We start from the raw sequence: 13441 nt of genomic DNA, 5'->3' as shown, positions 1-13441 counted from the left end.
CGACCATGACACTCCTGTCTGGAATTGGACGGACCGGGACGCGGTTGTTCCGCCCAAAATTACAGTGGGACCCGGGCCAAGAGCCAAGCCTGGCCTTTCAGCATTGGATCCGTGGCTTTTGATGGTTGACGCCCGCGACTCGAGAGCTTGTCCTGAAGAGCGCTTCGAACTTCGACCCGCCGACGCAATTCCACAATCTTGCGCACGATGCAGCTGCCGCTACTCTCGTACGGCCTCTGGGCCCTGCTGGCCGTCCAGGCGACGGCGACAGCCCTGACCTACAAGCTCAACGCGAACGAGGAGGCGTGCTTCTACACGGCGTCGCAGCAAAAGGACGAGAAGATCGCATTCTACTTTGCCGTACGTTTGCCGAACCGGTGGCCGAACCGATCTCTACTGGAATCCATAGCGCAACCCAATGCTAATACGTCTCTTACAGGTGCAATCGGGTGGCTCGTTCGATATCAACTACCGCGTGACCGGACCGAACGATAAATACATCTTGGACGGCGAGAAGGAGCGGCAAGGCGACTTCGTGTTCACCGCAAAGGAGGTCGGCGAGTACAAGTTCTGCTTCAACAACGAGATGAGCACCTACACGGAGAAGTTTGTCGACTTCGAGATTGCTGTAGGCACAACCCCTGAATCTCCCGGCATGACTGTGATCCTAGGTACTGACGGGCAATTGTTTAGGTCGAGAACGAGGCTCGCGTAAGCCTTCCTTCGAAGCAGGGCGCGTCCCCTGAACAGACCTCGTCGCTCGAGGAGTCCCTGTTCAAGATCTCGGGCCAGATGTCGACCATCACCCGCAACCAGAAATACTTCCGCACCCGCGAGAACCGCAACTTCAGCACGGTCCGTAGCACAGAGACGAGGATCATCAACTTCAGCTTGATTCAGATCCTGCTGGTTATCTGCATGGGCGCTCTTCAGGTCTTCATTGTCCGATTCTTCTTCCAGGGCGCACGGAAGGGCTACGTATGAAGCGGCGGTTGCCTCGGATGCTATATTATGGAACTCGTTGGTTGGGTGGGCGTAATTTTGCGAGCTGGGCATGTCTTGCATGAAGAATTTATGTATCATCACGGATGGCTCATGGTTAACGAGGGACGGGTCAGGTAGTGTCTTTGTTGTGTTGTTTTGGCGTGATGATTGGGTTTGCGTGTGTACTGTGTAGATGGCACTGGTCACTAGATCAAAAAGACGTCTATGACCAGCATCATGAGCATTGCAGTCTTTCTGGAACTGTTTGGTCTCGATCCTCGGGCGCAGCTCAGGGGCTACCCAGGGAGCTGTCTCCTTGTCTGTACGAATACGGCGGGCCGTCACAGCTGCCAAACAATGCGCGCCTGCGGCTCCACTTTGCCCAGCCACTGCCGCGATGCCTGCAACTTTTCTAGAACAAGGTCCCCACTGAGAACCGTCATCTGCAACTCCAACAGCTTGTTACATACACCAGCCAGCAGCCATGACTTCGATAGCGACAGGCCTCGCGCGGGCTCTCCCGAAACCCCAACATAGCTCGGAGCATGAAGAACAGCGGACACAACAGCGGGGACCGCGAATTGTCGCCGCCGACCAGATTGACGAAACACAGATCGTCTTGAAGGTTAGTGAAAGTTAGCATTCCCATTTTACAAAACGGTGAATTGACCGTCATCCCTTTGCAGAGAGCCGGTCCACCTCCGTACCCGAATCGATCAGGCTGGCGCCCGCGCGCGCCCGAGGACTTTGGCGATGGCGGCGCGTTCCCCGAGATCCCCGTCGCGCAATACCCATGGGGCAAAAACGACGGCTCCTCCAAGTCGAACGCGTTGGTCGTGCAGGTCGATGACGAAGGGAAAGTCGACTACGGCGCCATCGCGCGGCAGGGCCACAGCGGCGACCGAGTCATTCACGCGTCGTTCAAGGACCTGATCCCTCTGCGGCAGCGAGCCGAGGCGGGCGACCTCGACCTGTCGCGCCCCAGCGAGGAGGAGGTGACCGAGACGGCCGAGCGGACGAAGAATGCCCTGGCCGCGCTGGTCAGCGGCGCGCTGGCGGCGCAGAAGCCGAAGAACGTGAACACTGGCGGGAGGAGGGATCCGACGTTCGTGCGGTACACGCCGTCGGCGCAGATGGGGGATAATTCCAAGAAGCAAGATCGGATCATGAAGATTGTCGAGAGGCAAAAGGGTATGTTCCGTTTGGGTTCAGTGAGGTTGCGGTACTCGGCTGACCTGTGGCAGATCCAATGGAGCCGCCGAAGTTCAAACATAAGAAGATCCCCCGAGGACCACCCACACCACCCCCGCCGGTATGTCAAGTCATATATGTCCTGCATTTTCTAAAGGTCGGAGTGCTAATTTGAATCTAGGTGATGCATTCTCCACCGAGGAAACTCACCGCAGAAGACCAAGAGGCGTGGCGCATTCGTAAGCCAACCTACATTCAGTGTAATGAAGCAATGCTAATAGCCCTTAGCACCCCCGGTGTCCATGTGGAAGAATTCCAAAGGTTTCACAATTCCTCTTGATAAGAGAGTCGCCGCGGACGGCCGCGGGTTACAAGATGTCCAGATCAACGACAAGTTCGCCCAATTCTCAGAAGCGCTGTTCATGGCCGACAGACACGCCAGAGAAGAAGTCCGGCAGCGAGCCATGATGCAGCAAAGGCTAGCAGAGAAGGAGCGGGCACAGAAGGAGGACCACCTCCGGCAACTCGCCCAACAAGCACGAGCCGAAAAGGCGGGCGGCGGCAGCAGGCGACGATCGCGCTCCCGTTCTCGCTCCTACAGCGGATCCGAATCACGTTCCGACTCGGAGGACTCAGAATACGAGCGGCGAGCGGCGCGCAAGGACAAACTGCGCGACGAGGAGCGCAAACTACGGCAGTCGCGCATGGGCGCCGAGCGGCGGGCCCAGGTGCTCGCGCGGGAGATGGACCGCGACATCTCGGAGAAGATCGCGCTCGGCCTCGCCAAGCCCACGCAGTCCAAGGAGGGCATGTACGACTCGCGGCTGTTCAACCAGTCGAGCGGCTTCGACAGCGGCTTCAACGAGGACAACCCCTACGACAAGCCGCTGTTCGCCGCGCAGGACGCCATCAGCAGCATCTACCGGCCGCGGGCCAACGCCGAGGACGACGACGAGGAGGGCGCCGGCGACCAGGAGATGGCGCGCATCCAGAAGGGCAGCCGGTTCGGCGAGGCGCTCGGGAGGGGGACCTTCAAGGGCACCGAGGAGGCCGAGGCTAGGGAGGGCCCCGTGCAGTTTGAGAAGGACTCGGCCGATCCGTTCAACGTGGATAAATTCCTGTCTGAGGTGCAGCAGGAGGCCACTGCGGCGTCGTCCTCGTCGAAGCGTGGGTATGGGCTGCGGGATGAAGAGGATGCTAGGCAATCAAAGAGGAGCCGGGTTGATGATGATGATGATGAGGAGTGAGGGCTTGGTCGGATAGGGGGAGGTGGTGGTGTTGGGATGGATGTGTGTGTATATCAAATCAAATGGAGAGGGAGGTGATAGCTGCTTGATACCAGCGAGAAATAATACCAGACGGCCGCCAAGTCGACTTGTCTGACATTGCTTAAGGACGCCAATGTTATCACACTAAAGTTACCGCTTACGATCCGCTTTCGACGTATCGCTTTCACCTTGAGAAGGAGGGGCGCATTCCCGGTGGGCCGAGGCCGCGTCACCCGTTTCGGTCCCTTTCTCGAGAGCATTTGGCCCCCAGTTCCATTGCCGAGACAGCCGTGAGCTGAGAAATTTTAGTGTTTATCAAGCTGCCCAAGCGAGTCAGGCACCTGGCGGAAGCAATTGGTGGCCGTTCCCGTCGGAGAGATATGCAGGGGCCGTGTGCACATCTTCGGCACCAGGACATCGACTGGGTCCAGAATATGATATGCCCGTTTGTGGTGTACCAGTGTATGAATACCCATCCAACTCCTCTCCTGCATGCAGCTTCTGCGTGGTCTGGGTACCATCAGCCTGATAGGGCCGACTGTGGCGCAGCCCCGCAGGTCGTTGGTTTGCATCGGCGGTTGCTACCAGACTGGTTCCGCCCTATCGAACCTTCGTGGGGGGAGGGAAAAGTGAATGAGTTGGAGCCCCTGGAATACGAGAACAGTGATGCATGCATGGCTGGGCGCCAGTCCCGGGCCGTGGGCTGCGAATGGGACGTGCGAAGGAGGGAGAGGCCTCGGAAGTATACCTGTGCTGTGACCTCCCCTCCCGCCAATGGGTTTAGTCGTCGTTGGCTGTTTTGCCTTGCTGCCCGTGCGAATATAATACACTGAACATCGCCATGAGGCTTCCTCATCTTGCTTAACCGACCCTTCTTAAGCTCTCACACGCACAAAATGAAGCGGAGTGACTTCGTTGTCTCATCCTACGAGCCAGACGACCCGTCGTCGTCGGCTTGGAATCCCCGAAACTGGACCAGGAGGATATGGCTGATCATAGTTACGGTGATTGTCGTGATTGTGGTGGTTGTCGTCGGAACTGTCGTCGGTGTGAGGGCCACGAGGAACGGTGACAGCGGCAATACGAGCTATCCCGACTATTCCAAGTTGAACTACACCCTGATCGACTCTTGTAAGTCAAGTTTGATTGTTATGTCCCCGGGAGATACTCAGGGGCAGGGGTTGGGGCTGACTTGATAGACTCGAGCACATCCTTCTTTGACAAGTTTGACTACTTTTCCACTTGGGACCCAGGTATGGCCTCCTCTGATTATTGTGATACTTCTACAACTGACAACCATCTCCAGCCGGGGGTTTTGTGCACTATGCAGACCCAAACTTTGCTGCGACATACGTACGCGGACTCCACGCCTACCCCCTACTCTCCCCTCTTGCGTACTAACACCCCCAGAACCTCACCTACTCGACGCCCTCTACCTCCATCATTCGAGTTGACACCAGGCTCGGACCTGGCACAGAACCCGATGCCTCCACAGGACGCTTATCAGTCCGTCTCGAGTCCAAAGCGCAGTACGGGCCAGGACTCTTCCTCTTCGACGTCAAGCACACGCCCTACGGGTGCGGCACATGGCCGGCTCTCTGGCTGACAGAGTACGCATCCACCTCCCTTTCCCTTTCTCTCCCCTTGACAGGCACACCCTCCCCCTTCCCTCACTTCCACAAGCACACCCACCCCTAACACCACCGCGTGCGTAGCCCCAACAACTGGCCCGCCCACGGCGAGATCGACCTGATGGAAGCCGTCAACCAGGCCACGACGGGCAACATGGTGGCGCTGCACACGACCGACGGCTGCAGCATGGCCGACGTGCGGCGGCAGATGGCGGGGACGGCCGGCCAGGGCGACTGCCACAACGCCACCAACTTCAACACGGGCTGCACGGTGACCGGCCCGCCGGCGACGTACGGGCCCGAGTTCAACGCGGCGGGCGGCGGGGTGGTGGCGCTGGAGTGGCGTGACGAGGGCATCCGGGTGTGGGTGTTCTCGAGGGACGCGGGGGGCCGGGCGGTGACTAGCTTGCCGGCGGAGGGCATGCCGGATCCGAGTGTTTGGGGCCCGCCGCTGGCGGATTATCCGGCGACGAATTGTGATATGGGCAGTCACTTTCGGAACCAGAGTATTGTGGTCAATATTGACTTGTGTGGCTATCTGACCCAGGCCGTGTGGGAGTCGTCTGGGTGTAAGTGTTTGCCCCTGAATCCTTGTTTGGTTTTGAGGATACTGCTGACGCTGGACAGGTCCTTCGACTTGCACGGATTATGTTGCCAGCAACCCATCTGCTTTCAATAACGCGTTTTGGGAGTTTGGGGATTTCCAGGTTTTCGAGGCGCGGTAGTAGAAGAGGGTTGACTGTTGCGTTGTTGTGGTATTCACCCACCGAACAAATTGTAATACAGGCTCTTGAGTCGATCCTTGATACAAATACTTTCGTGCTTAAACATCCCTCCTGCCGTCTCTTCGTGAATTTTAGTGGTACATATCACTCCCCAACGACCCTCCACCCGTAGTGTGAGAAAATTAAAGCGGAGTTCTTCGCGCCGTGCCGGATATCTGTCAGATCGCATCTATACATCCATCCCTCTGGATATCCCTTGCCCCGAGGTCTATGCAAGCAAACCCCCAAACGCCAGTGCCATGGACAACACAACCCAAGACCCGTCCCCTCCCGTCCAGCAGGCCAGCCAGAGCAAGAGCACCAACAAAACAATATCATACAAGACCACCCACCCCCCCACACACATCCATCCCCAGAAGATACGCCCCTTAATCCTCATCTTTAGGCATGCGCATCCACGCATCAATAGCCGCACTAAACGCCGCAAACCCGGCACACCCCACAGCCGCGGCCTGCGGGCCCCCGTTACGAGCCAAAATAGCCCCCGTCAAGCAGCCCGCAGCAACACCGTTCCCGATATCGTTCTTTGCGCGCAGCCCCTCGATGCCGCACTCGATGCCGCTGAAGAGGGCGCCGACGGCGCCAAAGTTCTTGGCGGTGCTCCACGAGCGCGCGCCCATGTCCTTGAAGCCGTGCGCGAGCTGCTTGCGCAGCGGCATCGACGAGAGCGCGTTGGCCGTCGCCGACCCGGGGATGCCCGGGACGCCGGGAGCGCCGGGCGAGCCGGCTGTGTGGTAGGGCGTGTCGTAGGCCATCTGTGGTGGTTGTGCGATCGAGTTAGAAACATCTTATTTTAATGTGCGCGCGGCTGAGAGAGATAGAAAGGGGGGTGGAGAGAGAGAGGGCGGACTAACCGAGGCCATGAACATGCCGAACAGCCCACCAAGCGCAAACCCCGCGACGCCACTCATAGCCGTCTTCGCGTAGCACGACTCCATCGCATTAGACAGCTATATCGCCAATGGTCAGCAAACTCCGCCCTAACAACAAGCGCGGGAATGGAGAACATACCCATTTAACATTAGGATCGTTCGGGTCAAACCCCGGCGGCGCGGGTGCCCCCGCGTTCCCGCCGACTGACGGAATCCCAGGAACACCAGGACCGGCACCAGCGCCGCCGCCTAGCCCCCCGAAACCACCGCTGCCGGGGAAGTTCATGACGGTTTAATGTGTGTGTTCGTCTCTGTCGGCGGTTGTCCGCTGTCACTCGTATGGATGATCGGCAGCGGCCGGGATATCGTCGTAGTTCGGATGCGCGCCCCGGTATGGAGAGAATGGAATAGGGGCGACAAGGAGTGTCGTTACGCTAGGCTTTAGTTATAAGGTCGCCGTCCTGTTTGGGGGGTTCATGGATTCGATGGACGAGGCTATCTGTCAGTGGGGCCTGACAAAAAGTTCCTTATCGGCGCAGGGATGGAGTTTTGCTCGTTGCCACCGCCCGGTCTTGGCAGAAGTCACTTCCGTCCGTTACACGTGGTACGCTGTATGACTGAAATGGGGAAAGGATACTGTGTAAATTACGAAAGTCATAAACGTTCCGTCGTCAACACCAACCAACCATGCATCTAGACAACACGGGTATACGTCGGACAAGGCCGCAAAACGCACAAGCAGCATGACGATCCCGATGCCAAATTATACATCCCTTTTCTCCTGGCTATTGCTAGCCGAGAGCCCGCCCCTTCCCCGTCTTGTTCAGCCCTTCACCTCCTCCCGAAGCCATGCCATGCCATGCCATCCACGTTAAACTCGGCATATCAAAGAGGTCGAGGTATCTCCGCCGCAAGCCTCTGACGCAAGCAATGGGAAACAGAAATCAAAGATAACAACTACCAACACAAACGATATACCTGGGTCCCCAAGGCTACCACTTTTGGCTCAGCGACCAACCCGCTGCCGAGCGCCATGACAAAGGATACACTCGCGGGAAGCCGCAACCAGCCCAAAGAAAAAATAATGCATACCCTCCCTCCTGAGAACATCTAGCCCTTGAGAAACAGGTCCCCAGCGCCGTTCCTTACCGACCTTGTCCGGTCGGGATGGTCTAAGCCAAGGGAGTCATCCGCGCCTGACGCCACGTCCCAGAGGATGTCATCTGCACCGCCGAGTCAGTTTTTGATCTGCGTGTTTGGGTTTAGAGGGGGGTGCTCACCGTCGTTCAAGTACTGCGGTCGTGAGAACTGCGCCCTGCGGACGACAGCAAACTTGATCTTCTCGAAGCTCTTGCCCTTGAGACCCGTGCGCTTCTCGAGTCGCTTCTTCGTCTCCGAAAATACCTCGCCTTCCTTGAGGAGGAACCGGAACGGGATGCCATGCGCCCTGCTAGGTTCGCTATGGAACTGGAATACCGAGATGAATTGGGACTGGTCCGTAACCTCGGCGTCCTCCGTAGGTATCCGCTCGGCGATTACCGTCGTGTAGTCGTTAATACTGATGACAGGATAGCTTCGCTCGAGCTCCCGGAAGAACTTGTGGTTGCTGATTTCGTAAATCCGTATCTTCCCTTCTTCTCCTTCGCTAGAGATCTTTGCCTTCTTAGTCAAACAGTCGATGAGATCGTCCACCTGACCGTTCTTGGGCACAAGAATATCAAACTGCTCCTACGATCCAAGTTAGCTAGACCCTATCGTCGGCTTATCTCCGTCACTCACCTCTTTTGTGATACCCTCGCTGAGCAGCGTGAGCTTGATGTTCTTCTTGGTGTCCAGCTCGGCAAGACTCATGTCGAGCACCTCGAAAAACAGGGCGTCGTTCCGCTGGTTCATGTTCAGTTGTCCGTAGCCTGCGGGGACAAGAATGTTTTGGAGCGTCTGATTTTGGCCTCGCTTAACCGCCGCTCTCGGGTTGTTCGAGCTGGCATTGACCGTGTAGAATCGAAGGTGCGTTGCTTCCACCCCCAATTTCTCGCCTACTTGTTCCGACAGCTTGTCGTAGCTCATTTTCGAGTTTAGGACCATCTCAAACGGCGGGTACGCGTCGGGGTCGCATTTCTGAGGATGCGCGCGGAACATGACGGTTCGCTTGTTAAGGAGGAAATCGTAGTATTCACGAGCGTCCTCACACCGGTCCAGCGATTTCCTATTGAGCCATCAGTTGCGCGTGCCCACCTGGGTCAAATGCTTTTCCAACTTACGCTTCCTCGGACGGCTGCTTGTCGCTCTTCTCGGTGAGGCCCAGTTTCGATTTCCGATCGTGGACCCGTTGGAAGCAGACGATATCGCCGTCCTGGAGCTCCGCCGCCTTGAGGGACTGCTTCCCTTTGAGGCCCTCAATCATGTTAGGTTTGATTTCCTACCAAGGTTAGCTTCTCGCCTTCTGCGGTAAATTTATGGATCATTATCTTCACCTCCCAGAGTTGGATCCGCTCGTCGCTCGGCAGCTTTTCCCAGCCCATCTTCTTCATGATGGTGGGAATGAGCTCCTCCACCTTCTTCTCCTTGCTGATGTACACATGGCCGACTCCTTTTAGCGCTTGAGCCTCGGCATCGAACCATTTGAGGAAGAGCAGGATGAGGTCATTCTTAACGACAACCCCGTTCGCAAGTCCGGGGCCGTATGTCGGCCAGACAGCGGCGCCGTCGGCGTTGACTTCCTCGGCCACTTCAACCCATACGCGTAGCGCTTGGTCCCTATGTGCCGCGGCTCTGTTGTATGTTTCCTCAACGGTCGGGCGAAGGTCCATCACAGGTTGATCTGGGCGGATCGTCTTATTTTGACGATTGACCATGATCCAAAGCCTCACACGTTTCGGGTCTTGCTCAATCTCCGCCGCAATCTGGTCGACCAGGTCTTGCATGGTCGCTGTGCGGAGGAGACGGTAGAGCCTGGGTGCGGCCGAGTCCTCGTCTGGTGTCGCGTCGAAGTTGGCAAGGTCCGTATTGCCGTGTTGTTGGAACGTCGCTTCCGTGATGGCCTTCACGCCGAGGTAGAGATGCTGTTCTTCCCTCTCCTTACGTCGCGCCTCCCGGGCGACGAATTCTTCCTCGAATCGCCGATCTAAACAAATCAAGGTCAGCATCCAACGAGTACCGATCGGTCATTTATGAGAGAATTCAACTTACGGAGATGCTCTGGAGTATCCTCTGCTGCGACAGGGCAGAGTACCTTGTCGAGCCTGGATTTGCGGATGTATACCAACATGTATGCGCTGTTAGGCCTCATCGCCGGGCCCTTCTTGTTACTGAGAGGCCGTACTTGGCCGCTAGGCAACTTAAACGGGCCGCCAAAATTCTCCTCTAGTACTTCCCGCTTGGTGGCTTTGGTGACTTTGTCGTCGTCGTACTTGTACCACCAGCCCTCCTTGTCCGGCTTGAGGAAGGCGTAGTAATGGCCGGCGTTGAGATCGCCGCTGTGAACCAGAACGCCGTGTAGCTGGTACTCCCAAGACTCCGACTTGTCCGCCTCCTTGTCCAGGTACAGCGAGGCATCAAATTCCTCGGGGAACTCGTAGCGGTCGTTGATCTTCATCATGGCATCGCGTTGGATGTCGTACTCGAAGCGCTTCAGCTGCAGATGCAAGACGTCGGGGAAGCCCTGAAAGATGACGCCTTTGTCGGCATCCTGGAGCTTGTATTGGTCGCCGGCGAAGTACTGGTTCTCCCCGTCGAGCTTTTCCACCTGGATGTAGTCCTGAAAGCTATCCAGCAGGTTCTCATTCCCGCTCACGTTGAGTTGAACGTCCCAGAAATCCTCGATCCGGCTCGACTCGTACGGGACATTGATGCAAGAGATGTATGTCTTGATCTTGCCGCTGAACATTTGCGGTAGCGCCTTCTCGAACTCGGTGCCCTTCATCTTCTCTTCCATGCGCTCCATGAGCTTCCGGGAGAGCTCCTGCACGTCCTGCTGCTCGAAAATGTGGCGTGTTTCCCAGCCAAAGGACTTGGTAAGCTCGGCGGTGCCCACGGCCGAGGCGGATGTCTGCAATTGATAGAAGAGCCTTTGCAATGTGTAAGCGCTGTTAGTCATGCTTTCCTCTTCTTGCGTAGGAATACGATAAATGGCCTATCCAGTGTCAGCCAGCCGGGCTCCTCGATGCTTAAATTGGCACGTAGCGGGTTACCTTGCGGAAGGCGTTGGTGAAATATAATGACTGCAAGAGCGAGTTTAGGTAGCAAGTGGCACCCTGGTTCTTGAGACCGACGTAGCCGGTTTCCTTTTTCGAGTCGTAGTTGTTGAAGTTGTGCCACAGCACGCCCGTCTCATCCTCGACAACTCGAACGTATGCACTGATGTTGGCACAGTCGTTCTCGATGAGCGGTCGATCTGCGTTCTCCCAGACGGTGTTGAACATTTTGCGGGTCTCAAGGAACCTCGTGAACCCCCAGTCGCTCTCCTCCTTCGTGAAACGGTGGTGGGCGGAATGTTGGAAGTAGATATTTGGGTGGTTCTTGTTCCACATCACGAGCGCAAACTGCACGCAGCAGCTCCAGTCGTCGGGCACGTTGTTCGCATCGAAGCCGTGCTCAAGGTAGATGGAGCACTGGTCGGGGACATTGTTACCGAACGGGAAGAGGAGGATCCGCCTGCGTCGATGGTTTAGTGACCCCCGGGTAGATAGACAAGGAGTTATGGGAATATCGCGTACCATGGATAACCACCGGCGTGGAATATGGGACCATGCTCCTTCTTCGAAAGCGCCCGCCATCCTTCCACGGACCACGTGTGGACTTGGTCTTCTATGGTTCGAGGTTCCTCTACCAGAGGTGGAAGCACAAGCTCTTTCATGCCCTCATCTATGGCGAGTTAGCGCGCGGGCCCGTCGACAGCGGAAACGAGGGGAGGGAGGACGCACGGTCGGTTGCCAGGAGGGGGGTGTCAGTGTCCATGTTGTCGGGGTTGATGATAGCGACGTCTTCCGCCTCGGTGCCATTTGCCTCGACGATATGCTCCTCCGGTGCATCAACCATCGTGGCATTAGGCGACGCGGCCTCGTTGTTCTGGTTGTCGTCCTGGATGTCAAGGTTAGCGAGGGCGCCGGTTGGCGGGGTAGCGCCGTTCATGTTGGCGATCGGGGGGAGGGAATGGCAAGGGCGAGTCTCGGCGCCAATGGTTGATGGGGAAGGGGTGGAACGCAGTTGTTGACGAGTAGAGGGTAGGAAGAGGAGGAAAACAAGTCGTGGAGAAAGTGGTGGGTCGAAGAGGTGTTCTCAAGCGAAGGAACTCACCATCTTGTGGAGGGGCCGTGTTTGGAAGGCAGAAGCCGTCGATGGCGGGCCAAGTCAAAGCTTCCTCCTGCACACTCACTGAACGGGCGCCAGGGCCACTGTCGGGCGAACCGGCAACGACTTTGAGGGGCAAATAATGGAGAGTAAAGAATGCTTTGTAAAAAAAAATAGGCTTTGCGGTCCCTGGGATACAGCAAACTTCTGCAGCAAGACAAACAGAAGCTGTGCAGCGAAGAGGGAAGTAGTCAGCAGCAACAAACTTTAGTATGGGATGTGAGATGGTGCAAAGGGAACTTGAACTGAACCACTGCACCACTTTCTGTTGCCCCAGTATTGCAACCGGGCGCAGCAGACGACGGCTTTTGGCTCTCGAGCGTCGTACACTGACATGTGGGTATCTCGAGGCTCGGCAGGTCAGCAGGTACCTCGTTGTTTGTCGAAATCAGACGGCAGTGGCAAGGGGCCCGAGGTACCTCTCTAACGCATTGTATTGAAAAACGACATACACAAGGACCCTTGCCCCTCCAATGACGTGGGGTGCAGAGACACCATGCCTTGCATGCGACCAGGCACGGCGAAGCAACACCATACTTGATTAAACATTGGGCAGAATGATGCCTTAAGCCTATCAGTATTGCCGGTTGCGAGAAGTGGCTGTGAAGCCCAGCATTGAGAATGAAATGTGACTGGTATTGGTTACCTGTTTAGGTTCCGGCGTGTGGTATGACTTCTGTTCATCTTGAGTTTTCAAGTTCTGTGAGAAGCCCCGGTCTCACCTGGACCCGCCCTGTTTGTTCCAAATTGAATCCGAGGCAAGACCAACAACAGAAAGCAGTTAACTTCAAGTTAAAATAGAAATTGGTGTGAAACAGGCGGCTATCCAGGAGTGGTTATTTCACGAGGATGTGGCATGCAAATAATGAGAACTTACCTAGCTAGATAGAAAAGTTGATGCTTGCCGAGGGCAGCGTTCCTCAGTGCTCGCTCTCGCGAAGACCACGCATGGCACAGTATCGCTACCGGTTTAAACAGTACTCCACACTGTCTTGGTAATCCCCCGCTCCACATGCGAGTTCGAGTTGCACACAGGAGTTGAGGAACAAACTAAATGTGGGGTAACTCACTCAAGGACCCTTCATCAACCAAGCTTCATCCGGTGCGGTATCGCAAGCTTGGAAGCGTCATGTCATGCCGCAACTCATGAGCTGCTGGAGATGGCATCTCTGATGACTGCAGACTGCAGGACAACCATCGCAGCTACCGTCTAAATTACAGCTACTTCAGCGACTGTCATTCCTTTTTTGACCCATGTATAAAATCATCTCGGTAATTCTCCGATGTGTTCTTGCCAACCCAGCCTGGAATCCCGCCTCTCTCTCTCCACTCTGAAGCTCTGACGCCTTCAACGCCAAACT

The 13441-nt window shown here is 56.3% G+C and overlaps 5 protein-coding genes across 5 annotated transcripts; 3 read left to right on the top strand and 2 right to left on the bottom strand.

The window, feature by feature from the left end:
• The first annotated feature begins 171 nt into the window (after positions 1-171).
• B0H64DRAFT_115837 (emp24/gp25L/p24 family/GOLD-domain-containing protein) lies at positions 172-1250 on the top strand. Its single transcript, XM_062797863.1, has 3 exons — positions 172-360; positions 440-628; positions 694-1250. Exons 1-3 carry the CDS (start codon positions 208-210, stop codon positions 982-984), a joined length of 633 nt encoding a protein of 210 aa, XP_062660529.1. The 5' UTR covers positions 172-207; the 3' UTR covers positions 985-1250.
• A 160-nt stretch (positions 1251-1410) lies between these two features.
• On the top strand, positions 1411-3585 carry B0H64DRAFT_473178 (SKIP/SNW domain-containing protein). The gene is made up of 5 exons (XM_062807979.1): positions 1411-1609; positions 1671-2175; positions 2229-2296; positions 2357-2414; positions 2464-3585. The coding sequence occupies exons 1-5, from the start codon at positions 1469-1471 to the stop codon at positions 3420-3422; spliced, it is 1731 nt and encodes a 576-aa protein (XP_062660528.1). The 5' UTR covers positions 1411-1468; the 3' UTR covers positions 3423-3585.
• Positions 3586-4216: 631 nt separating this feature from the next.
• On the top strand, positions 4217-5905 carry B0H64DRAFT_390993 (concanavalin A-like lectin/glucanase domain-containing protein). Its single transcript, XM_062803446.1, has 6 exons — positions 4217-4574; positions 4643-4696; positions 4750-4796; positions 4854-5053; positions 5159-5643; positions 5702-5905. The coding sequence occupies exons 1-6, from the start codon at positions 4340-4342 to the stop codon at positions 5797-5799; spliced, it is 1119 nt and encodes a 372-aa protein (XP_062660527.1). The 5' UTR covers positions 4217-4339; the 3' UTR covers positions 5800-5905.
• Positions 5906-7264, bottom strand: B0H64DRAFT_423333 (Tim17/Tim22/Tim23/Pmp24 family-domain-containing protein). Its single transcript, XM_062805604.1, has 3 exons — positions 6871-7264; positions 6714-6809; positions 5906-6614 (listed from the first exon to the last, which is right to left on the bottom strand). Exons 1-3 carry the CDS (start codon positions 7015-7017, stop codon positions 6228-6230), a joined length of 630 nt encoding a protein of 209 aa, XP_062660526.1. The 5' UTR covers positions 7018-7264; the 3' UTR covers positions 5906-6227.
• Positions 7265-7356: 92 nt separating this feature from the next.
• Positions 7357-12045, bottom strand: B0H64DRAFT_390988 (uncharacterized protein). Its single transcript, XM_062803445.1, has 9 exons — positions 11654-12045; positions 11447-11594; positions 10922-11384; positions 9921-10863; positions 9206-9855; positions 8993-9150; positions 8511-8937; positions 8012-8459; positions 7357-7954 (listed from the first exon to the last, which is right to left on the bottom strand). Exons 1-9 carry the CDS (start codon positions 11859-11861, stop codon positions 7842-7844), a joined length of 3558 nt encoding a protein of 1185 aa, XP_062660525.1. The 5' UTR covers positions 11862-12045; the 3' UTR covers positions 7357-7841.
• Between the last annotated feature and the right edge of the window lie 1396 nt (positions 12046-13441).

This window comes from Chaetomium fimeti, assembly GCF_033439085.1.
Source record: "Chaetomium fimeti strain CBS 168.71 chromosome Unknown B0H64scaffold_3, whole genome shotgun sequence".
NCBI classification, from domain to species: Eukaryota; Fungi; Ascomycota; class Sordariomycetes; order Sordariales; family Chaetomiaceae; genus Chaetomium; species Chaetomium fimeti.
Note: the sequence above shows the minus strand (reverse complement) of the source record. Positions and strands in the feature narration are given on the sequence as shown.

What these genes read in the sequence shown, in the direction of transcription:
- B0H64DRAFT_115837 (XM_062797863.1), top strand. Translation starts at nt 208, where the DNA reads ATGCAGCTGCCGCTACTCTCGTACGGCCTCTGGGCCCTGCTGGCCGTC. An exon ending in AGATCGCATTCTACTTTGCC is followed by an intron (nt 361 to 439) that starts GTACGTTTGCCG and finishes CGTCTCTTACAG; the next exon opens with GTGCAATCGGGTGGCTCGTT. An exon ending in TTGTCGACTTCGAGATTGCT is followed by an intron (nt 629 to 693) that starts GTAGGCACAACC and finishes GCAATTGTTTAG; the next exon opens with GTCGAGAACGAGGCTCGCGT.
- B0H64DRAFT_390988 (XM_062803445.1), bottom strand. Translation starts at nt 11,861, where the DNA reads ATGAACGGCGCTACCCCGCCAACCGGCGCCCTCGCTAACCTTGACATC. An exon ending in TCACCAACGCCTTCCGCAAG is followed by an intron (nt 10,864 to 10,921) that starts GTAACCCGCTAC and finishes GACACTGGATAG; the next exon opens with GCCATTTATCGTATTCCTAC. An exon ending in AAGCAGCCGTCCGAGGAAGC is followed by an intron (nt 8,938 to 8,992) that starts GTAAGTTGGAAA and finishes ATGGCTCAATAG; the next exon opens with GAAATCGCTGGACCGGTGTG.
- B0H64DRAFT_473178 (XM_062807979.1), top strand. Translation starts at nt 1,469, where the DNA reads ATGACTTCGATAGCGACAGGCCTCGCGCGGGCTCTCCCGAAACCCCAA. An exon ending in CACCCACACCACCCCCGCCG is followed by an intron (nt 2,297 to 2,356) that starts GTATGTCAAGTC and finishes ATTTGAATCTAG; the next exon opens with GTGATGCATTCTCCACCGAG. An exon ending in CCAAGAGGCGTGGCGCATTC is followed by an intron (nt 2,415 to 2,463) that starts GTAAGCCAACCT and finishes AATAGCCCTTAG; the next exon opens with CACCCCCGGTGTCCATGTGG.
- B0H64DRAFT_390993 (XM_062803446.1), top strand. Translation starts at nt 4,340, where the DNA reads ATGAAGCGGAGTGACTTCGTTGTCTCATCCTACGAGCCAGACGACCCG. An exon ending in CTACACCCTGATCGACTCTT is followed by an intron (nt 4,575 to 4,642) that starts GTAAGTCAAGTT and finishes CTGACTTGATAG; the next exon opens with ACTCGAGCACATCCTTCTTT. An exon ending in CAAACTTTGCTGCGACATAC is followed by an intron (nt 4,797 to 4,853) that starts GTACGCGGACTC and finishes TAACACCCCCAG; the next exon opens with AACCTCACCTACTCGACGCC.
- B0H64DRAFT_423333 (XM_062805604.1), bottom strand. Translation starts at nt 7,017, where the DNA reads ATGAACTTCCCCGGCAGCGGTGGTTTCGGGGGGCTAGGCGGCGGCGCT. An exon ending in ACGATCCTAATGTTAAATGG is followed by an intron (nt 6,810 to 6,870) that starts GTATGTTCTCCA and finishes TTGGCGATATAG; the next exon opens with CTGTCTAATGCGATGGAGTC. An exon ending in TCGGCATGTTCATGGCCTCG is followed by an intron (nt 6,615 to 6,713) that starts GTTAGTCCGCCC and finishes CAACCACCACAG; the next exon opens with ATGGCCTACGACACGCCCTA.